The 26104-nt window shown below is 40.1% G+C and overlaps 1 protein-coding gene across 1 annotated transcript in view; it reads right to left on the reverse strand.

The window, feature by feature from the left end:
- Nucleotides 1-21052, reverse strand: part of syn2b (synapsin IIb) — a 136066-nt gene extending 115014 nt beyond the window's left edge. Inside the window, exon 1 of the mRNA XM_056266551.1 lies at nucleotides 20530-21052. Within this exon, the coding sequence (XP_056122526.1) occupies nucleotides 20530-20882 (353 nt within the window). The 5' untranslated portion in view covers nucleotides 20883-21052. The remainder of the gene's footprint in view (nucleotides 1-20529) is intronic.
- Between the last annotated feature and the right edge of the window lie 5052 nt (nucleotides 21053-26104).

A 26104-nucleotide genomic window follows, 5' to 3' on the forward strand; every position in this document is an offset into this window, starting at 1 on the left:
AGAAATAACCGAAATAATTGAAAGCGAAAGTAAAAATTAGGTGGTGTTTGGCTCACGTAACTCTCTCATTAGAATCAAACTGTTTCAACATTTGCGATGTATTTGGATGCTAAACTATTCTTCATTATGGGCTTTGTACTTCACTCAGGTTTCAATATGTGTGTGTGTGTGTGTGTGTGTGTGTGTGTGTGTGTGTGTGTGTGTGTGTGTGTGTGTGTGTGTGTGTGTGTGTGTGTGTGTGTGTGTGTGTGTGTGTGTGTGTGTCTGTGTCTGTGTGTCTGTGTGTGTGTGTGGGTGAGGTGCGGGTGCGGGTGCGATTGAACTGTTACACATAAAAACATACTCCGTCATTTTGTTCATAGAGGACATCATTCAAACTGCAAAGTGTTTACTTATATTTGTGTACACTCGCAATAAAACACAACAAAGTGCTTTTGTCAAACTATAAACTCTTGTCAAACTGTAACCTACAACTGTCACCCAACTAAAATCACACGCACACACTGTCTAAAAGCAAAAAATATTTAACCAACCCCATTTAAAACAGTCTGTGGGAGCCATCTTTTGGACATTCACCATATCGCATTGATTTTCATTTATTGTCCTCAGAGCCCTAATCTGTTTATTTTTCAATTACACATTCTACATTGATTAAAAAAGAAAATTCTAATGTGTTTTTATTTTATACAGGAATAAGTTATTTATAATTCAGATGAGAATAAAGTTAGTGTTAGTTCAAATTTTAAGGAAAACAAATATATTGATCTGAAATATAGCACATTCATCTCAGGTTAAATTACCAAACATACAATCTTAATTTAATTTAAAGCAAACGATACATTTAAAATATATGGGTTGTATGCATATTTTGGAATTTAAAAAAAAAGATATATATCCAAAAAGACAAGGCCTTAAACTTGAACAAGGGTTAAACTCTTGTCGCTGTAAGAGACACAATGATTCAGCATTTTGAACGAATCGATTGACTCAAAGATTCAATGACCAATCCATAAACATGTATTGTCTCATTCATGAATGACTCAGTCGTTCGAACGAATCATTTGAACGAATGAATCAATGACTCACTCATTAAGACGGTCGCCTGGCGACACCTAATGACGGTTTAGTGTTATGTTTAAAAGTATCATTCTTTCCAACTCATATTTAAAACAATCTCACATTATTTAATGCATTGTTATTTTTCAGTGTAAACGATTTAATTTGATCACCCCTACCTAGAGTAACAGCCATATAGTGTCTTATTATTCTAAATAATTGAATTTATTGATCAAATTTACAAATTAAAAATGAAAGATGAAGCATACATTTAATAAGACTAGACTAGGGGTGCCCAGCAGATATTACAATTGGCAGATTTAAATATACCATGGCCCCCCACCGTCAATTTGGTGTGTGTATAATAAAATCATTTAGTCACTACAATTAAAACTTGAACGTATTTGCTTACTAAATTGTGAGCAGAACGAAAGTTGCAGCAAAGATCAGCAACAGGAGTCAAAATTCATTAATCACGAGAGTGAAGAGCTGACTGGAAAAATTATGACGGAATATTTTGTGTAAAAGCGCCTATATAAGCGAATCTGTCATTTACTCTTTTGTTGTTGTCTTTTCCCTGAAAACCGGAAGCAATCGGTCCCCGATATGGCGCTAATTTTAGTGACACTAAAAAGTATGCGGCTGCACTGGAATTCATAACGGTGCGCGTCCATGGCGACGAGCGAGCAAAACAGAGCGAATGTTTTTTCATTTCTACTTCCATAGAAATTCATTCGAGCGCACTGTGAGCGCCACCACTATAAATGTCCGTGCGGACGTCCTTACTTTACTTTCACTTTTAACTTAGCGATTTAACACGTTTTACACGTCAAATAACCGGTGAGAAAATATTCTCGGAGTCACATAGGCTACCTAATATATTTAAATACAATAGGCCTACCTGATTTTGAACACAAGAGGGCAGTATAGCCCTATGTATTATTTGATATATTTATTTTTTTTAACTGAATAGTGCATCCTGGCTGTTTTTAAACTTGTACATTACTCTTAAATTGAAAACAAGAATAAAATGGGTTTAGTTGTGATATTTGTATAATTTTATCTAGAAATAAATGGTGTATAATTAAATTTTTAGAAGATATGAGGCTTTTAGTGTTTATTTTTTTTTTACATGATTTTAATCCCTCGCCATAGCAAAACAATTAGAGATATTCAATAGATATTCACAATTATGCTTCTTTAATGTATTTTCATCATGTTGAAAAAGTTTGGTGGGAATAAAATAAACCACTTAAGAGGAGTGGGTAAAAATGTAGAGCCTGGTTTTGCAAAACATCCACATTAAGACAAAAATAGCCCACTTCCTGTTGGGCTGGCTTAAAGTTGTTTGGCCCGATGAGATCTATATACCGAGTTTCATAATATTACATGCAAGTGTGTTTGATTTATGGACCAAATTTTCTGACGAAGTTTATGGACCAAGTTAATTTAATTAATAAACTAATTATATAAAACTATTTTCAATGCACTACAATTCAACTGGTTATATGCCTTTACTTATTAATACAACTTATTTAAAAAATACAAGGCGTAAGACATTTATTTTCTTTTTTAATGCAGGCCAAACAACACAGCAGTCAAATGGTTAATCTAGCCCCCCTCCCCCTCCCCACACTCACAGACACACACACACACAGAGACGTAGGCTCAGAGAGAGAGAGAGACATAAAATGACAATTTTCAAACCAAAATATCTGACTTCCTGTTGGTTGGAGCTATTGAGTGTAAATTAGAAACTTGTCTGGCTGGAGGAGAACAATACACATACCGATTTTTATTACTGTAGATAAAATTAATCCCCCCACTTTTGACAAAAGGTGGCGCTACTGAGCCCTCAACACGCCCGTTTCTGAAACTTTGCACATGTCTACTGGCTAATAAATGAGATGTGTCTGTCGAGTTTCATGCAATTTTAAGCAATTTCAGGCATGCTAAGAGTCTCAAAAGCATAAAAAAAGAATATTAAAGTTTGATGCGTTGCCACGACAACAGTATCTAAGATATCAAGAATCCATTCACAGGTCTACATCTGCCGTGTGTTTACATTATAGTAGTGAAGTTTGAAGCAAATCGGGTAAAAATAAGAGGGTGATTTCAAAGCATTTAGGAAGTGACACACTTCCTTCTGCCAGTTGGTGGCGCTATAACTTTGACTCACAATAGTCACATCCATGTGATCGGGCTCTTACAACGAACACACTGGTGAAGTTTCATCAAGATCAGTTAATGTATGCAGTAGTTATGACACACTTCCTGTTTCACGTTTCTCGCCATAATTTTGTTTCCTCGCCACGGCCAAACCGTTCGAGATATCAAAAATCCCCTCGCAAACTTTCATCCTCAATGTCTTGACTTCATGCTGACCGAGTTTCGTGCCGTTTGTTTGAATTCTCTAGGAGGAGTATTTCACATTCCATTGCGTGTGTTTTACCAACAACCCTAAATAGCCGACTTCCTGTTGGGCTGGGGTAAAAAGTAAGAGTGTGAAGTATAAATGAAACGAGGAGATCTACATGTGTACCGAGTTTCATATTATTACATGCAAGCGTGTTTGATTTATGGACCATGTTTTCGGACCCCGTTCCAGGGGGCGCTGTCGAGCCCCCCTGCCACGCCCGGGTACCATCTTCAGCCCGGCCCTGATGGCCGCGGGTTCTGACCAGTGTGCAAAGTTTCAGGAGTTTTTGAGCATGTTAAGGCCTCCAAAAGTGTCCAAAAGGTAGCAGAAAAATAATAAGAATAATAATAATAATAAATAATCCTAAGGAAAACAATAGGGCCTTCGCCCTTTGGGCTTGGGCCCTAATAATTACAAAAAAGAGTAAGCATGAACTTTTGTTAGTAGAAAGACTGACATAGTAATTTCTTGTAAAATAAACTTATTAGGATTTTACAGTACATGCACATGCATATAAAACACACATTGCACACACACAACATAGATTAATATACAGTATATATATAGCCTGCTTGAGAATATAGAGTTGCACATACACAATGAATAATCCATATGTTTTACTGCGCAGAAGTGATTTTTCAGTGCATCCGAAAGTATTCTTGTAATGTTATTTTTTATTCCAGAAACTCAAACAATAGAATACGAAATACAGACAAGAGGACATACAGCATTTCAATAGAGTAGAACAACAGAGAGAGAGACACCAAGATGCACATACATTCAAAAAATGTGGATAAAAAACATATGCGATCAATTGAGGCGGATCATTCTTTTATCCGACAAGACGTGCATATAAACTATGATGGAAACACATTTACTGAATAAAACAAAAACCTCATGTGACTTTGCCTCAGCGTCGGCTGTGATTGGATAACTGGAGTAACCAGTGGACCAATGGCGTCGCAGCGTCTCTAATGTTGGTTTGGTGTTTCTGAAACGCTGGAGTCGAAGTGTGTGATCAGAGTGATTGGGTTTAATTCCCTTCAGAAGCGTCTCACACACACGAGTGTGTTCCCGATCACCAGCATCCGAACGCAAGAGAACATGACAGCGTTTACTTTGTTTCGTCTGACGCTCGACACACACTCGTTTATGATGGAGGGAAAAAGAGTCTGATTGCAGAAACCTTTGCCACAATTTCCCATTTTGTCCTCTTGAACACATGGGATGGAAACGCTGCTTTATACACAAATGTTTTATGCAATATTCCAATTTTGTGCACAAGTTAAAGGCCCACGGAAGTGCCTTGGAGCGCGCAGCTTTAATTTCCACTGAAACAGGAAGTTAAGGCGGGACATATTGAATAGCCCCTCCCCCTTTATAAATAACCAATAGCGTTTTGTTTACCTCACAGACTGACAGCACTATGGAAGCGAACCCGAGCGCTAATGATACGCTGGATTTAATAGTAGAGATGTGAATAAATTCTAGCCATTTCAAGCATAACCAACGTACAGTTGGAAAACAGAATAAAACTCAAGTGTTTGAGCAACCGAACACACACTCCAACACATAGTGCTCTGTGTCTGTCAACGCTCGCTTCGGTCAGGTGGTGTTTAGCATAGGGGGCGGAGCTTTAGATTCTAGAGAGCATTTGATTGGACAGAAGCAAGCTGAAGTCGCGGTGATGTCATAAAAATCTCTGAACCATTTTAGCGGAAGTGAGAGACTGTACGTTTTGAATGCTTACATCTCCTAAATGCTAATGTTCTCGTTGTTTTGGAACACACAAGCTTATTCATAACCTTAAGGCTAACATATTCATAATAAAAGCTAAAAAACGTACTTTTTGATTTCAGGGGGCCTTTAAATTCGCAACCTCGATATGAAACAGTTGTTGAGAGCTAAACTGCAGGTCTTTATTCGTCAGTTTGATGACACAGTATTTATCCTCAAACATCTGTGCAGTTTCTGACTGTTATTACAAGAATGAACACATCAACTGATGATCTATTCAGCACTGACAACAAATTATGACAAGATCAATGACAGTGTAATATATCTATTAAGTTTCCCGGCAATAAGTCGTTTCATTTACTGTAATCAGTTAATATCCTCCCAATTAGAAATCATTAAAAAATTTAATATTAATATTTTTTTGTTAAACAGAGAAAAAATCTGGGCAATGTTTTATTATTCATAATGTTTTATTTTTTATGAAATGATGTAAAGTCATTTTGGTGCAATGCTGAGAAGTAAATCACCATAAGACTATTAAAAAGTCCAGAGTTTCCAATAATTGCAGCAGTTTTTCATCTGTCAAAACTGCGAAGGAAATGTTCAGTAAAGCTCATTAGAGTTGAGAGAAATAAAAGCTCTTGAGCCTTCAGTCATTAATCTGCTTCATCAATGAGCATCAACAGGCTCATTAAAGCAAACGAGCACAGGACAAATTATAGAAGACATCTTTGTTTTATTAGCAAGCGCGCAGAAGTTTCCCCTGAGGACTACCCACTCATTATATTTATTATTAATCTGTATTACTGCAGTTTAAGATGTTCATGTAGTTCCAGTTTAGGACTTTTCTAGTGAAATTAATTCATTAATTTCAGTGTAATTACAGGCAGTGGGTTATGTGTATAATAAATTAAAACTAATTTGACATTATTAAAATTAAAATAGCTTGATTATCCATCATCAAAGGTCCCAAATGTTCCCTGACTGTGTATCGGATCTGTGAGATTGATCAGTGAAGTTTCGGCAAATGTAATTCCAGCATTAAAAATGTAATTTATGTTCAATGTGTTGCTTAGTTGAACTCTCATAACTTTGAATTTGTTATTGAGCTTTATAGTGGTGTATTAAATAATATTAACAGATCAAGTTTTGATTTTAGTAATATATTAGTAAATGTTGAAATTAACATTAACTAAGATTAAATGTAATGTAAACAGATGGAACCTTATTGTAAAGTGTTACCAGAATAAGTATAACTGCTTTCACTGTTATTTCATAAGAAATATTTTCACTGCTCAAAGTACTACAGAATCAATTTGTCATTCCTAAAAGCAATATACTTTCTGCATTAGCTAACCCATACCTGTAAGCTAGAGAACTAACTTGTATAGGCATTAAATGAGCTTAAAGCGAGAGTGTGTGTTGTGCGGATGTTCAGCAGAGCAGGGCTGATTGAGTTTGGATGCTGTTAAATAAGGTCAGAAGACATGATTAAATTACACTAGGGTTAATATTCCACGTGTTCAGAGACTCAGACTCCGACTCAACCACACCTGCGCTAGATCTGAGCCGAGACTGGACGCCACGACCCTTTACAAACACCGCAGGTTTAGTCTGAATGACCAGTTGCATTAATGACTCATATCCGTTCGATATACACGAGTGATTATAGACATCTGTAGGATAGACCCGGGTGATTATAGACATCTGTAGGATAGACCCGAGTGATTATAGACATCTGTAGGATAGACACGAGTGATTATAGACATCTGTAGGATAGACCCGAGTGATTATAGACATCTGTACGATAGACATGAGTGATTATAGACATCTGTACGATAGACACGAGTTATTATAGACATCTGTAGGATAGACACAAGTGATTATAGACATCTGTACGATAGACATGAGTGATTATAGACATCTGTACAATAGACACGAGTGATTATAGACATCTGTAGGATAGACACGAGTGATTATAGACATCTGTACGATAGACATGAGTGATTATAGACATCTGTAGGATAGACATGAGTGATTATAGACATCTGTAGGATAGACACGAGTGACTATAGACATCTGTAGGATAGACATGAGTGATCATAGACATCTGTGTAATAGACATGAGTGATTATAGACATCTGTAGGATAGACACGAGTGATTATAGACATCTTTAGGATAGACATGAGTGATTATAGACATCTGTAGGATAGACACGAGTGATTATAGACATCCGTACGATATACACGAGTGATTATAGACATCCGTAGGATAGACACGAGTGATTATAGACATCTGTAGGATAGACACGATGGATTATAGATATCTGTAGGATAGACACGAGTGATTATACACATCCGTAGGATAGACACGAGTGATTATAGACATCCGTACGATAGACACGAGTGATTATAGACATCCGTAGGATAGACACGAGTGATTATAGACATCTGTAGGATAGACACGAGTGATTATAGACATCCGTAGGATAGACACGATGGATTATAGACATCTGTAGGATAGACACGAGTGATTATAGACATCCGTAGGATAGACACGAGTGATTGTAGACATCCGTAGGATAGACACGAGTGATTATAGACATCCGTAGGATAGACACGAGTGATTATAGACATCTTTACGATAGACACGAGTGATTATAGACATCCGTAGGATAGACACGATGGATTATAGACATCTGTAGGATAGACACGAGTGATTATAGACATCCGTACGATAGACACGAGTGATTATAGACATCCGTAGGATAGACACGAGTGATTATAGACATCTTTACGATAGACACGAGTGATTATAGACATCTTTACGATAGACACGAGTGATTATAGACATCTGTACGATAGACACGAGTGATTATAGACATCTGTAGGATAGACCCGAGTGATTATAGACATCTGTACGATAGACACGAGTGATTATAGACATCCGTAGGATAGACACGAGTGATTATAGACATCTGTAGGATAGACACGAGTGATTATAGACATCTGTAGGATAGACACGAGTGATTATAGACATCTGTAGGATAGACACGAGTGATTTTAGACATCTGTAGGATAGACATGAGTGATTATAGACATCTGTAGGATAGACACGAGTGATTATAGACATCCGTAGGATAGACACGAGTGATTATAGACATCTGTAGGATAGACACGAGTGATTATAGACATCTGTAGGATAGACACGAGTGATTTTAGACATCTGTAGGATAGACATGAGTGATTATAGACATCTGTAGGATAGACACGAGTGATTATAGACATCCGTAGGATAGACACGAGTGATTATAGACATCTGTAGGATAGACACGAGTGACTATAGACATCTGTAGGATAGACATGAGTGATCATAGACATCTGTGTAATAGACATGAGTGATTATAGACATCTGTAGGATAGACACGAGTGATTATAGACATCTTTAGGATAGACATGAGTGATTATAGACATCTGTAGGATAGACACGAGTGATTATAGACATCTGTAGGATAGACACGAGTGATTATAGACATCTGTAAGATAGACACAAGTGATTATAGACATCCGTAGGATAGACACGAGTGATTATAGACATCCGTACGATAGACACGAGTGATTATAGACATCCGTAGGATAGACACGAGTGATTATAGACATCTGTAAGATAGACACGAGTGATTATAAACATCTGTAGGATAGACATGAGGGATTTTAGACATCTGTAGGATAGACATGAGTGATTATAGACATCTTTACGATAGACACGAGTGATTATAGACATCTGTACGATAGACACGAGTGATTATAGACATCTGTAGGATAGACCCGAGTGATTATAGACATCTGTACGATAGACACGAGTGATTATAGACATCCGTAGGATAGACACGAGTGATTATAGACATCTGTAGGATAGACACGAGTGATTATAGACATCTGTAGGATAGACCCGAGTGATTATAGACATCTGTAGGATAGACATGAGTGATTATAGACATCTGTAGGATAGACACGAGTGATTATAGACATCCGTAGGATAGACACGAGTGATTATAGACATCTGTACGATAGACACGAGTGATTATAGACATCCGTACGATAGACACGAGTGATTATAGACATCCGTACGATAGACACGAGTGATTATAGACATCTGTAGGATAGACACGAGTGATTATAGACATCTGTAGGATAGACACGAGTGATTATAGACATCTGTATGATAGACACGAGTGATTATAGACATCTTTAGGATAGACACAAGTGATTATAGACATCCGTAGGATAGACACGAGTGATTATAGACATCTGTAGGATAGACACGAGTGATTATAGACATCCGTAGAATAGACACGAGTGATTATAGACATCTGTAGGATAGACACGAGTGATTATAGATATCTGTAGGATAGACACGAGTGATTATAGACATCCGTACGATAGACACGAGTGATTATAGACATCCGTAGGATAGACATGAGTGATTATAGACATCTGTATGATAGACACGAGTGATTATAGACATCCGTAGGATAGACACGAGTGATTATAGACATCTGTAGGATAGACACGAGTGATTATAGACACCCGTAGGATAGACACGAGTGATTATAGACATCTTTACGATAGACACGAGTGATTATGTGATTATAGATATCGGTAGGATAGACACGAGTGATTATAGACATCTGTAGGATAGACACGAGTGATTATAGACATCTTTAGGATAGACACGAGTGATTGTAGACATCTGTAGGATAGACATGAGTGATTATAGACATCTGTAGGATAGACACGAGTGATTATAGACATCTGTAGGATAGACACGAGGGATTATAGACATCTGTAGGATAGACACGAGTGATTATAGACATCTGTAGGATAGACACGAGTGATTATAGACATATGTAGGATAGACACGAGGGATTATAGACATCTGTAGGATAGACACGAGTGATTATAGACATCTGTACGATAGACATGAGTGATTATAGACATCTTTACGATAGACACGAGTGATTATAGACATCCGTAGGATAGACATGAGTGATTATAGATATCTGTAGGATAGACACGAGTGATTATAGACATCCGTACGATAGACACGAGTGATTATAGACATCTGTAGGATAGACATGAGTGATTATAGACATCTGTACAATAGACACGAGTGATTATAGACATCTGTAGGATAGACACGAGTGATTATAGACATCCGTACGATAGACATGAGTGATTATAGATATCTGTAGGATAGACACGAGCGATTATAGACATCCGTACGATAGACATGAGTGATTATAGATATCTGTAGGATAGACACGAGTGATTATAGACATCCGTACGATAGACATGAGTGATTATAGACATCTGTAGGATAGACACGAGTGATTATAGACATCCGTGCGATAGACATGAGTGATTATAGACATCTTTACGATAGATACGAGTGATTATAGACATCTGTAGGATAGACACGAGTGATTATAGACATCTGTACGATAGACACGAGTGATTATAGACATCTGTAGGATAGACACGAGTGATTATAGACACCTGTAGGATAGACACGAGTGATTATAGACATCTGTAGGATAGACACGAGTGATTATAGACATCTGTACGATAGACCCGAGTGATTATAGACATCCGTACGATAGACACGAGTGATTATAGACATCTGTAGGATAGACACGAGTGGTTATAGACATCTGTACGATAGACACGAGTGATCATAGACATCTGTAGGATAGACACGAGTGATTATAGACATCTGTAGGATAGACCCGAGTGATCATAGACATCTGTAGGATAGACACGAGTGATTATAGACATCTGTAGGATAGACCCGAGTGATCATAGACATCTGTAGGATAGACACGAGTGATTATAGACATCTGTACGATGATCAATGTAACTCCACAACAATTACATAAATGTCTCCACTAACATTCAGAAACGTCCAGGAGCGTCTAAAAGTTGCATCCTCTTCCGCTATTGGTTATTTCTTGGATTCTGGATCAGTGAGATTGGCCTGTTTTGTTATTGCCGGAGTTTCTGAAGCTCGTGTAAAGGCTCAGCCCTCTTCTGAACGGAGGTGGAGCAACAGCTCATTTGCATTTAAAGGGACACACACACAAAAAATGGCAAGTTTTTGCTCACACCCAAAAAGGGGCAAATTTGACAAGATATAATAAATGATCTGATATTTTGAGCTAAAATTTCACAGACATTCTGGAAACACCATAGATTTATATTACATATGTCACCTTTAAAGTTCGAAACACAATTTTTTTAATAGCTGGGTTTCAGTCACGGGATTATGATGACGCGCGAAATTCAGATGGAGGGCAGGGAGTGAAGAGCGCAATGGACGAGATGGAGGAAAGTCCGTACTGTACTACTTTACACGCTATTACAAGAGAAAGAAATAAACAAAAAATCAAACATATGTTGGACGTGATCCTTACGTTATGAAGAGGAGCGATTTTTAAACTGAATTTAAAGATTTTCCTGCTATCGAGGCGGTAGATATCAGCAACTACCTCGTCTTACAGACATACTTTGACTTTACAAAGTTCGGAAACGTTACACGTTACACAAATATAGCCACTTAAGTTGTATTAACTCACCTTTGACGAAGTGATCACTGCACACACGGGTATTTTCCCATTCGGCTCCTCCCGACCGCAGACGTAGGTTTGCAAGCCGTTTTTCCGGAGTTTTTCGGTCAATTTCTTGCATTTTCCCCCCTTATGAACAACAACTTTTGGTACACGATAAAAACTCATCGTAGTTTCATCGATTTAAGTAACCATAAACGGCGCAAAACAAAGGCATTTTGAGTTTGTTATAGTGCTTTCTAAATACAGCAAATCACTTCCTGCCCTCCATTTGCATTTCGCACCATGGCAACGCAGTGGCGTGACGTCATATGAAAACAAGCTATTCTCATGCTGTAATCCTCTGTGTTTTAGGACCTGTCTCTTTAAAGCCCGCCTCTCCCGAAAAGAACAGCCTGCTGTGATTGGTCAGCTGCATGGCCTAGCCTGCTGTGATTGGTCCACGGCTTAGAGTGTGTGTCGGAACTGTAATGCCATTACAGTTTTTTTCGATTGCCTACGCACTAAAATTAGAACTTTCCCACAATTAGCAAAACCTTACACTCAAGGAGCAAAACACCGGCCTAGATTTGCACAACTGTAAGCACATTGTCAGCTTCACACTTTTTGCAAAAAATTACACACAGTGATTTGCAAAACACTAAACACACTTGTATGCATTTGACAAAAGAAATTTATCATGATGTAATTTCCTTGCAATTTCAAAGCAAAGGCTTTCAAATGAACACACCCATGAACCAATTGGTTAAACACAGCCACCAGGTGTGCACACACACTGGTGCTTAATTGTAGACACACCAATCAGGTGTAAGTACTATAAAAAGGCAACAGGTAAGTTCACTTGTCTTCAAAATGGACGGTGTCAGAGGAAGTAGAAGAGTAAGAGGAAGAGGAAGAGGAAGAGGGAGAGGGAGAGGAAGAGGAAGAGGAAGAGGAAGAGGAAGAGGAAGAGGAAGAGGAAGAGGAAGAGGAAGAGGAAGAGGAAGAGGGAGAGGAAGAGGGAGAGGGAGAGGGAGAGGAAGAGGAAGACCTGGAGGAGTGGTAGGACATGCACAAAAAAGAAGACAACCAAATCTGCGTAACGAAATTCGTGCAACAATTGTGGATCATGTAATAAACCACGGACTAACACTGAGAGAGGCTGGACTGAGAGTACAGCCTAACCTAAGCAGGTACACGGTGGCATCAATAGTTCGGACATTTCGTCAAGAGCACAGGTGAGAAACTTCTCTTCAATCAACAGAAAATCCATTGGTTACTGCATGTATCAATTTACAGTAGGCTATGTATTTTGTTTGGCCAACATAGGATTGAACGTCGTGAGCACCAAGGAGGGAGGGGCCCCATATTCACACAGGAGCAAGAGAGAGATCATAAACCTCGTTTTGGCCAATAATGCAATCAGACTTCGAGAAATTCAAGCCCATATTGTCAATGATCACCTCATTTCCAATAATGTCCAACGGGTCTCTCTGTCAACAATAGCCCGTATCCTTAAAAAACATCAAGTTCTGATGAAACAACTGTATAAAGTGCCATTTGAAAGAAATTCAGACAGGGTGAAGGTCCTGCGGTGTGAATATGTGGTGGTACGTTTTGTTCACTGACTGTAGTGTTGTGTACTGCACACATAACCTTTTTACTGTGCATGTAATTTTACTATATAGCAGACCTACAGTATATTGATCTACACAATGTGATCTTTTGCTGTATTTCAGAGAGTTTTGCAAATGGATGCGGAGGAAGTCCCGCATGAGTTTATATACATTGATGAGGCTGGATTTAACCTAACAACAGTGCGAAGAAGGGAAAGAAACATCATTGGCCACAGGGCTATTGTCAATGTACCAGGGCAACGTGGGGGTAACATTACCCTTTGTGCTGCCATTACACAGAATGGGGTCCTCCACCGCCATGCCAACTTGGGTCCTTACAACACTGTCCTCATTCTTACATTTTTAGACCGATTACACGATATTATCACAGCAGCAAACAAAAGGGACCAGATGCAATACATTGTCATCTGGGACAATGTAGCTTTCCATCGTTCTGCTCTGGTCCAAAACTGGTTTCATCAACACCCACAATTTACGGTTCAGTATCTTCCACCATACTCCCCTTTCCTAAACCCCATCGAGGAGTTCTTCTCAACATGGCGGTGGAAGGTTTATGATCTCCGGCCCTATGTCAATTTGGAGGAATCAATTTGAAGCAGCATCCATACAAGGGGTGATTCGTCACTCGAAAAGATTCTTCCCACGTTGCCTTGCAAATGAAAACATAGCCTGTGATGTTGACGAGGCCCTGTGGCCAGAACCAGCTAGGCGGAGAGATGTTTAGTACTGAACTGGATATGTAATTTGTTACTGTATTACTGTAAGCTTACAGTACAATGGTACGTTCAGTAATACTGTATGAAAACTGGAAAAAAAAATTGTTGAAATGTTCAGTATTGACTGACTTGAGTACATGAAAAGAAATAAATATTTTCATTAGTCAGCAAAATTTGTGTCATGTGGTGAATTGATTTTTACACTTTCTCTGTAAATGCTAAAAATGTTTTAGGTTGAGCCCAGGAGTGTTTAACTGATTCAAACAGAGTCAAACCATATGATGGTTGTGTTTATGTTATGACAACAAAATAAGGTTTTTATAAGACATTGAATAGTATTGACAAAAGTGTTCCATTTTGCAAATGATCTGAAGTGTTGTGCTACTTTGGTGTAGGGTTGTGTTAATTGTGTGTAGTGTTTTGACAAACCGGGCCCTGTTTTCAAAATTGTGCTTAAGCAATCGAAAAAAAAACTGTAATACCATTACAAATATTAAATCTATGACGTCAGTATTGCCATACCAGTTTGTACCAAGTCTGATAATACTAGATGCGTTCGACGTGAAGTGGCTCACTTTGTGGAATTCACTCACTTTGTGCTTTGTAACTTTGCAGATGTTGTTTACATGCACAAACAGCTAAAAGCAAAATCAAAAAAAGGATAATATGTGCAGATACATATTAAAGGTGAACTAAGTAACTTTTTTTACCTTAACCGAACAGCTTTGGAGTCATTGTAATGTTTATATTACTGATTTCGTGTTGAATGGTGGTCGTCTCGCACCCCCCTGGTGCCTGTGAGCCGCAAAACCACCCTTGCAACTTTGGGCCGGCGGGCCGCGCAGCTCTTAAAGGGGCATACCTTATTTCCACTCGTTACAGCGTCCATCCTGAACAGGTACCGGTGTACAGGGGGAGGGGATCCGGCCGTGAGTGCGAGCCATCTCTGCGTGAGTGCTATTCACGACAGTACAAGTACTCCACAGCGACTCTAGGGGTCGCTGTTTGACAAAAACGGAATTCCTACTTCCTTCCGTATTTTCAGTGTTTTACGGCTGTAGTCTTTTAAAAGGGCATCTGAAATAATAAACTAAGTGCAATGTAGTGTTGTAAAAAAATATATATATTCTGATAGCCTACATATAGAGATACTGAAATATTTGAACCACTTCCAATACTCATTTCTCACAGCATAGATACACGATACCTGCTGCTCTTTCTCTCTCTCATCTCTCCCTCACTCACTCGTTTCATTTGCTCTGGATGAATATTGTTGCTGTTACAGGTCTTGAATATCGCCGAGGGATTGCGCGGATTGTGCATAATTTCACCCATTCCTGCATATTTCGTGCTGTCAGCCGAAGTGCGGCACATAAAGCCGCCTCTCAGTACTAAATTTAGTTCATTTTCGCTGCTTATTGCACTTACACAGTCAAATACACACAAAATAATGTCAAAATGCCGGTCATGACGAGTATTGACATACAACCCCAAATCAGAAAAAGTTGGCACAGTATGGAAAACACAAATAAAAAAAGAAAGTAGTGATTTCTAAATGTACTTTGACTTGTATTTCATTGAAGACAATACAACAGCACATCATTTAATGTGTTCCTCATGATTTTTATTTGTTTGTTTTTTTTTGTTTTTTTTTGTTTTTAAATCCTATTTTGGTTCTTGCAACACATTTCAAAAAAAGTTGGAACAGTAAAGCATTTACCACTTTGTAATGTTGCCATTCCTTTTCACAACACTTGAAAGACGTTTAGGGACTGAAGACACCAAGTGATGAAGTGTTTCAGGTGTAATTTTGTCCCATTCTTGCTGCAAACAAGTCTTAAGGTGGGCAACAGTACGGGGTCTTTGTTGTCGCATTTTTTTGCTTCAAAATGCGCCACACATTCTCTATTGGAGACAGGTCGGGACTGGAGGCAGGCCAATCAAGTACCCGTATCCTCTTCCTCCGCAGCCAGGACTTTGTAATGTGTGCAGAATGTGCAAGTTACCTTTGCCAAGGGCACTGAAACAACCCCATACCATGACAGACCTTGGCTTATGGACTTGTTGCTGGTAACAGTCTGGATGATCCTTTTCTTCTTTAGTCCGGAGCACACGCGTCCATTTCTCCCAAAAAATACCTAAAATACTGATTCATCTGTACACGTTTCCACTGTGTGATGGTCCATCCCAGATCCCTTCGAGCCCAGAGAAGTCGACGGCGCTTCTAGACACTGTTAACGTAGGGCTTTCTTTTGGCACAGTACAGTTTTAACTGGCATTTGTGGATGTAACTACATATTGTGGTACTTGACAAACTTGACGATTTTTGATGCAGTGCCGCCTGAGGGATCGGAGATCACGGTTGTTCGGCTTGCGCCCTTGTCCTTTACGCACTGAAATTCCTCCACATTCCTTGAATCTTTTAATTATGTTATGCACTGTTGAAGGTGAAATGTCTTCCTATCTTTCTTTGAGGAACATTGTTTTTAAACATCTCAACAATTTTTTCTCACGTATTTGTTGGCAAAAATGGCGATCCTCGGCCCATCTTTGCTCCTAAAGAACTAGACCTTTCTTGGATGCTGCTTTTGCACCAAATCATAATTACAATTTACACTTGTTGACATCACCTTTTTCAAATCACATCATTATTTAACCAATTTACCTGATTACTAGCCCTAAATTGCTCCTGTCCCAACCTTTTTTGGAATGTGTTGCAGGTCTGAATGACAGGAAAGGATGTATATATTTAGAAATGAAATTAAGTTGACCAGACAAAACATGAAATATTTTGTGTTCAGATTGTCTGCAATGAAATACAAGTTAAAGTACATTTAGAAATCACTACTTTCTTTTTTTATTTGTGTTTTCCATACTGTCCCAACTTTTTCTGATTTGAGGTTGTAAACACAGTCAGTTACATTATAAGTAAACGTATACCGCTGAGAAAGAAAACGCATGTGTGACAGTATAATGGATCCGTGCATTAGGTCTTAAAGTGACAGCAGCCTAATATTCCTGCTGTGAAATTATGAGATAATATTAAAAATATCAATTTGGCAGTTTTCCCTACGCTATTGGTCAAAATTGTGGCTAGTAACTTTGGAAAACCAGTGACTGGAGAGCAAAAGAGTTAATGTCAAGCCCTGGATCTGCGTAAACCAGAAGGAGCGGATAGTTTACACACATAATGTGATCATTAAACATTAAATACTGTAAATCAAAACTGCCTTATGTTACTGAATGAAATGTTGAACACATAAAGAGGAAACGACTAAAGCTTTGAGGTGTGGATGGACTTGATCTATGATCGTTCTGAATCCCATCCGGACGAAGACTTTGACAAACATACCATTTTCTATGTTGTTTTTTGGTAAAACATACTCACATTCAAAGGGCTGATAAAACAGAATGAATAAAGCTAGAATAAAACCAGAGGCTCTTCTCTTTTCTTTCTTTTTTTGTTGTTGATATATTGACTGTTTACATATTCATACAACAAAATATTATGGGGGGCATGAAATGTTTGTGAATATGATGAGTGATGCTGACGCTGGTGGGGAGGCAGTTAACACACATGTATATACATAAACATAATCGCAGGAATAATCTGTCCTGCATGTCGACATTTTGCTTTCCCAGCAACAACATCATCCTCACACACACCACACACACTCACACACACCACACACAGCGCTCAGACGCAAGCCTCGGGCTCACTGTGCTGATTCACCATGTCTCTTTTCATTACTTCAACACATGACTGCCCTCACACACTCTCTCCAATCCACACAGAGGAGACTCAAGGGCAGAACGGCTCCGTATCCCCACATCCACCGGGATTGAGCTCTCCTCGTAGACTGGGGGGGGGGGGGGGGGGGGGTTCAGAAAACTAACATGTAGAAGACCACAGATTTCTCACAATTCTTGAGCAAAATAAAGGAAATCTAGTAGCAAAGAAATCTCCAGCAAGAGAAAAGCACACAGTCTTGAGGGAATAAAGCGAGGTTTTTCCCAGATCACACAGAAGATGGAAGCCGACGGTTATGTAAGCGTCATGTTTGTGTCGTCCTCACTCTTCAGTGCTACACAAGACGCTTTCCAGATCACCCTCAATAACCAACCTTTCTCACTTAATGCTGGGACTTAAATGTGTTCGATCATATGAAATGCACAGGGATGAGATGTTATTATAAGAGGTGAACACAAACAGATTGAAGATGATGTCTGTGTCTTTATTCTCCTTCTGTTTGAATACACATTCTCTGCATGTGGACTGAATAGGCGATGTGCTGCACTCATCCAACACTCTCAGAAGAAAGGGACAAAAGCTGTCACTGGAGCAGAACCCTTTCAAACGGTGCACATTTGTACCTAAAGAGTGCATATTAGTACCTAAATGTTACATATTAGAACCTTTTTAAAGGGTACCAACCCAGTGACATATACATATTTTGTACCATTTGTTCCTGAGAGTGAACAATCTAAATACTTGAATTAGCATGAACGTCTTTGAGTGTGTGAAATGCAAAATGAATGCAAAACATTTGCAAGGCTCTACAGTAATTAGGCTCGCTTATATTACAGTAAAAGCTCTGGCTTCCTAAGTCAGTCGTATCGAGCCTTACGGGCTCCCCCAGCGCTGGAAAAATCAATAGTATCCACATAACACACAGTTGGCTTTGCTTTCTTAGAGAGAACGCATGCTGACTCTCCTGGAGAAACGCCACTGAAATATTCATGTTTGTAACCAGGGGAAGTAAGTTGTGATTCCTCTACTCTGGGTTATGCAAATCCTGTGAATAAATGTCTTCTGTGGCACGCTTAAAGCGCTAAGCTCATTAATGTAATGTAGTCCGAACATTCATCAGGTGCAGTCGGACGGGGGTTTCCAAGCCAATCAATCGCAGCACTGGAGACTACACTCTAACAAATGCAGGGTTGTTTCAACCCTAATGTGGGTCAAATATGGACAAACCCAGCCGTTGGGTTCCATTTTTTAAATTAAAATGTTTAACCCAACGGTTGGGTTTGTCCATATTTGACCCACATTTTGGTTAAAACAACCCTGCATTTGTTAGAGTGTATAGTAACCGAGACTGGACTTCTGGACATTTCATAATCAGCAATTGATTTGATTAAATGAATAGCAGATTCCACACCACAACTATAGTGATAATGATACACAGGAACAAAAGATTGCAAAAGATGGAAAAATTGCAGTTCATCCACTCTTCCAGCAGCCTAACCTTTCATCATCCGTGTCAAGTCAAGCCAGCTTTATTTAAATAGCGCTTTTTACAATACAGAGTGTTTCAAAGCAGCTTTACAGAGATGATAGGAAAATAATGCAAGTCTGTTTCTAGAAGAAAAAAGCGTCAGTCATTGATGCATCTCAACCACAGCCCAGGAGAATCTCAATAAAAGGTTGAATTTGTGATGTAGAGAGTAGCTCTAGTGCTCAATCTGCGTCGTGACGAACGGTGTCGTAAATCAAGCCAGTTTGCATGCATGCTTTTCAGGCGTCCAAGGGACCAATCCACTTCTGCCTGGAATCAGGCTCGTTTTGTGAAGAAAACCCTAAACTGAGATGAAGCTCTAATGCAAGCATGGGTGAGTAACGTAAGCACTGATTCATGCATGCAATATTGCACAGCCAATCAATCGCAGCACTGGAGTGGAGACTATAGTAACCGAGACTGTACAGCTGCATGGGCATTTCATAACCAGCAATTAGGACTGCAAAAAGGTGGAACAACTGCAGTTCATCCACACTTCCAGCAGCCTCACCTTTCTCATCAGTGATGCATCTCAAACACAACCCAGGACGAAATTGTGATGTAAAGAGTAGATCTGCGTCGTGACGAACGGTGTTGTAAAGCATGCACTGTTTGCTTAAGAGGCGTATAAATAAAGAATGGCGGCTTTTCAAGGTACCAATCAACTTCTGACTGGAACGAGGCTCGTTTTGTGAAGAAAACCCGACAGTGAGATCGAAACGTGCCTCTAAAACAAGCATGGATGAGCGACGTACGTGCGCACGGATTCATGCACGATCAACAAGTCTAGTTCACTATGGTTTGGTGGTCAACACTGCAAAAAGATGGAAAAATTGCAGTTCATCCACACTTCCAGCAGCCTAACCGTCTCATCTCAAACACAGGACGATCTCAATAAAAGGTTGAAATTGTGATTTAGAGAGTAGCTCTAGTGACGAACAGTGTTGTAAATCAAGCCAGTTTGCATGCAGATCTGCTTATCAGGCGTATACATAAAGAACTTCTGACTGGAATCAGGCGGACGACGTGCGCATGGATTCATGCACGATCAACAAGTGTAGTTCCCGGACGCACACTCACCAGTCGTGCTGCGGCTCGTCGATGACAAGGAGGATCCTGAACCTGCGGGACGCCGTGGACGGGCTTTGCTCCACGAGTCCCGCCGACGCCGCGGTCTGCTTGACGGCGTTGGTGATGGAGCTGAAGAAGCCGGAGCCGGTGGTGCCGGTGGAGCCGGTGGTGCCGGTGGAGCCGGTGGGGCCGCTGGACTGGGCCGGTTGGGGCGCGGGGGGGGATTGGGCTGATGGAGTCGGGGTCGGGCCGCTGGGAGGAGGAGGAGGAGGAGGATCGGGCCGCTGGAGGTCCGACATGTATCCGTTGGGAAGGTTCGCGATGAAGCTGCTGTCGGAGAGACGACGGCGGAGGAAGTTCATGGCTGGTGACGGTTAAACGCTCAGATCAGATGTGTGTGTGTGTGTGTGTGTTGATGTTGCTCTTCCTACACTGACAGCTCGAATGCCAGGAAGAGATGCTCACACTGTGCCTGTGTCTCTCGCTCTCCCTCGTTCTCCTCCTCTCACACGCTCTCCCTCCCTCGCTCTCTCTCTCCTCTCTCTCTCACTCGCACTCTCTCTCTCTCTCTCTCCTCATCTCACACGCTTTCCCTCCCTCGCTCTCTCTCCTCTCTCTCTCTCGCACTCTCTCATTCTCCTCTCTCTCTCTCGCTCTCCTCCTCTCACACGCTCTCCCTCGCTCTCTCTCTCGCTCTTCTCCTCTCTCACGCTCTCGCACTCTCTCTCTCTTGCACTCTCTCTCTCTCGCTCTCCTCCTCTCACATGCTTTCCCTCCCTCGCTCTCTCTCTATCTCTTCCTCTCTCCCTCCCTCGCTGGTACTCCCCCTCCCCCTAGTCCCTCACGATCTCCTACATCACTGAGAGTGTGTGTGTGCATGTGTGTAAGTGTGTGTGTGAGTGTGTGTGTGTATGCGAGTGTGTGTAAGTGTGCATGTGTGCAAGTGTGTGTAAATGTGAACAAGTGTGTCAATAAAGGTGACTTGACTTGTGAGAGTGTGTGTGTCTGTGTGTGAGTGAGTGAGTGAACAAGTGTGAGAGTGTGTGTAAGTGTGTGTGTGTGCGTGTGTGAACAAGTATGTGTGAGTGTGTACAGTACAAGTGTGTAAATAAAGGTGACTTGACTTGTGAGCGTGTGTGAGTGTGTGAGTGTTTGTCGAGTATGAGTGTGTGTGTGAGTGTGATTTGTTTGTGTTCACACTCTGCCTGTCTCTCTCTCCCCCCCCCCCACCCTCCGTCCCTCACGATCTCCTGCATCACTGCTTACGTGAGTGTATTACGCTTACGCTGAACCGCAGCTGCTGAACGGGGTTTCCTGTGAATATACATGGAAGGAGGGGAGGCTCCTACAGCAACCCCCCCCCCCCCCCCCTCTCTCTCTCTCTCTCTCTCTCTCTCTCTCTCTCTCTCCTTGGGATCGGGATCGGGATGACCTGCAGACCCTGGGAGGACGATGGGATGAGGAATAGGTGTGCAGATGGCAGAGACACGGCTGCGTCTTATAAACACTGATCCTGTGCCATCGTTCAGTTCAAATATGGCAAGCCCATGTTATACATTGCAGGAAATACAAACAAAATGCATGATGAGGAATGGCGATCATGATCGAGAGAGGCATTTGAAAGCAACAGAAATGTAACATGAGGTTATGAGATTTGCTGAAGGTTTCAATGGTGATGGTGTTCGTCTGGGTTTAAACAACACCGAAGCAGCACATTTGAGACTATTAATGCATTTATAGAGATTAAAATTAAAGAAATTGTTTTACGAAAGAATCTATATTGTAAAAAGCGCTATATAAATAAAGGTGACTTGACTTGTGAGCGTGTGTGTGTGTGTGTGAGTGTGTGTGTGTGTGTGAGAGTGTATGTTCAGGTTTATATTGACCAGACCAGCCAGCGGTCCCCATGAGGAAAACAGCGTATAAATCATACTAAGTAATGTTTTTTGAAAATGTAAAAATGCAGAAAGTTGTGTGTGATGGGTAGGTTTAGGGATAGGGGCAGTGTAAGGGGACAGAATATACAGTTTGTACAGTATAAAAACCATTACGCCTATGGAGAGTCCCCACAAAGATGTGTGCGCCTGTTTGTGTGTGTGTGTGTGTGTGTGTGTGTGTGTGTGTGTGTGTGTGTGTGTGTGTGTGTGTGTGTGTGAGTGAGTGAGTGTTTGGGTGCGTGTACAAGTGTGCAGAGGTGTAACGTCCAGGTTCAGAAAGTAAACGTCCACCTGGATTTGCTAATTAGCACAGTTTTTAGAGATAGAACTAATTCACGAGTTCACACTTACAAATACATCAGATAGAATAAATGGTATGCGTATTTGGCGTGCTGTCCGTGGAGAGGGCAATTTTAACGTGCTCCTCCTGAACTTTGTTTAATGAAACATCATTTAGTGAAATCAGCTGGCTGAGTTCATGGGTGGAATACACATATGGCACCTTTACACCTCTGCAAGTGTGTGTGTGTGTGTGTGTGTGTGTGTGTGTGTGTGTGTGTGTGTGTGTGTGTGTGTGTGTGTGTGTGTGTGTGTGTGTGTGTGTGTGTGTGTGTGTGTGTGTGTGTGTGTGTGTGTGTGTGTGTGTGTGTGTGTGTGTGTGTGTGTGTGAGAGAGAATTTGTAAATAAAAGTGACTTGACTTAACAGGTTAAGGAGATGTAAACAGGTTATATTAGTGCCTAGTAGAATTATTCTTAGTGTAAATCATAAGAACAATGTATTACTGTAAACTTTAGCACATAACTCAGACACAGCAACAGGCACACATGAATCCTGCGGGATGAGTGGGATTGAGAAGATCGTGCTGGACCATGAAACAGGAGGAAAAATCCCACAAACACACACACCGAAAGAGGAACTATCAGGGAGAGAAAGGGTTAAAGCGATGTTTGCTCATCAAATAGCATGAGTTCTCAAGTTAAATTAGATGACGATCTTCATTTCTGTGTGAAGCCCAGCGGGAACAACTACATGCTGATGGCAAACAGGGAAAATGATAACCAATATGAATATAATTACATTGTGTCTTGTGTAATTAGAGATGAATCCAAATGAGATGTTGCAGGTTTTCAGCTGTTCAGCTCAATTTGTGCACAACTGATACAAGAAGCGACACCATGCGGAGCTTCAACCACACTGAGACGCAGAGGTTTCTGCTTAGCTCATCGTTGGGTTTGTAATGCAGATTTACATTTAAAAATCCAGCGTTTAGTTGATCCTACATTGTCACAGTTGTAAACTCAACGGCGTTCTTCTTCCACGAGGGGTTTTGGCGTCATGGCATTTGTTTCCAGGCGGATCGATAAAGAACGCGACACACACGTCTCGCGGACATCCTGCAGAATTCAACCAATCAGATCGCGACTTCGAAACTCCTGAAGTGTGTCCAGAAAAGTTTGCCATATGCATCAGACGTTCAGACTGTGAGACTAGCCGAGCGCGTAGCTGTCCGGGCCGCGCAAAGAAGCCTCGGGGAGTGGTCCTAGCGGCGGCAGACTGCGGATGAGGATCCAGCGAGAGCTTAGACTCGTCGGCAGACGGGAAGAGCTGGAGTTGCGACATGGTAGCAAACAAGGCCGAACCAATATGCCAACCCGATCTCACGGCAATTCGTACGAATTTTACGAGGTGGCTAATTCGTACTAATTCATTCGACCTCACTCGAATTCATACGAATTGGGCAACTCGTAAAATATTTACGATTTAGAAAAAAGCCTACGAATTCATACAAGATGAATTCGTAGGAATTTGCCACGTTGTAAAATTCGTACGCTTTTTGCTAAATCGTACATATTTTACGAGTTGCCCAATTCGTATGAATTCGTACGAATGACCTACCCCTGACCCCGCTCCTAAACCTACCCGTCACGTGGGTTTAGACAAATCGACTATTCGTACGAGTGAAGTCGTACGAATTAGCCACCTTTTACTCACTCGTACGAATTAGCCACCTTCTACTCACTCGTACGAATTCATACGAATCGGTCGTGAGATAGCGTTGAATATGCTGTTAAACTGTCGAACGGAGGTAAGTCTGCTGTATATACACCTCTTATTTTGGTAATTGGTTGATTAACTGAGTGCGCTCCTCAAGTTAATTTAGGTTAATTATCTGAACGTGCTCCTCCCGAACTTTGTTAATAAAACATAATTTAAACGATTTTTTGTGATTGTCGAGTTTAAAAAAAAAAATCTCATTATGTGCATATCCAACTTTTTTGTGTATGTGGTATTACAAACCTGGAATATATAGTGGAAATATTGCTATACATTACATAGAAATGTGTGATTATTTTTATAGCCCTCTATTTGTAGATTTTAAGTAGACATTAGTAGATTTTGCATTTCTCCCTAAATGCATTCTGATTAGTATTCTATTCATTTTCCTATTTTTTATTTGTATTTAATAGGATATTCCATGCAAATATCTTTAGTGACATTATAGAATTTTGAATTTGAATGTGCAAACTTTGTGAAATTATTAGTTTACAAATTTGCCAAGGAAGCAAAGACATTCTGTTTGAAATACCAGATGAAAATGAATTTATGCAGCTTTAAAGGGAGATTATATTGGCCGGCATAATAATAATAAAAATAATAATAAACTTTATTTTACATAGCGCCTTTAAAGCAGCTTCTCAAGGGACTTTACACAATAAAAATGCAGAGAGAGAGAGAGAGAGAGAGAGAGAGAGAGAGAGAGAGAGAGAGAGAGAGAGAGAGAGAGAGAGAGAGAGAGAGAGAGAGAGAGAGAGAGAGAGAGAGAGAGAGAGAGAGAGAGAGAGAGAGAGAGAGAGAGAGAGAGAGAGAAATACACAGATAGAAATACAAAAAACCCAAAAGAACAACCTGGAATACAAAATAATTAAAACCATCAAGAAAAGGCTAACCTAAAAAAAAAAAAATTGGATTTAAAAATGCTTAGATTCCGTCCATCTTTAATATGAGAAGGAAGAAAACCCATCGGCTATATTTAACTACTGTAAACATGTGGCTGTGTTAAATATGTGTTGCTAGAATATGAGTAAGATGCTTTTTGTTACATTACATGTGTGCTTATTTTTATAGCCCTATTAGTAGATTTTAAGTAGATAGATTTTTAATTTCTCCCTAATGCATTCTGATTTATATAGTATTCTATTAATTTTCTTATTTTTATTTGTATTTAATAGGATCTTATACCATCTTCCATACAAACATCTTTAGTGACATTTTAGAATTTAGAATTTGCATGTGCAAACTTTGTGAGATTATTAGTTTACAAATTTGCCAAAGACATTCTGTTGAAAATGATCCAGATGAAAATGAATTTATGCAGCTTTAAAATGAGATTATAAACCCATCTGCTATATTAAACCAGTTCTATATGGCTGTGTTAAAGTGTTGCTGGAATATGATTAAGATGCTTTTTGTTGTACTATTGCTTACAGTCTGTATAAACCTCTCATGTTCTCTGCCAATATTTGCCTGTTTCCCCCCAACGATAAGTGCTGCATGAATTATTAAGCTGAATGTCATATTTCTGAGGTCTCCGTGTGTGTAAGTGCATTGTGTTGATCAGAAAGGCTTCAGGGACGCAGTGTGTGT

The sequence above is a fragment of the Rhinichthys klamathensis genome, unplaced genomic scaffold (genome assembly GCF_029890125.1).
Source record: "Rhinichthys klamathensis goyatoka isolate OS25496 unplaced genomic scaffold, OSU_Roscu_1.1 h1tg000249l_1, whole genome shotgun sequence".
NCBI classification, from domain to species: Eukaryota; Metazoa; Chordata; class Actinopteri; order Cypriniformes; family Leuciscidae; genus Rhinichthys; species Rhinichthys klamathensis.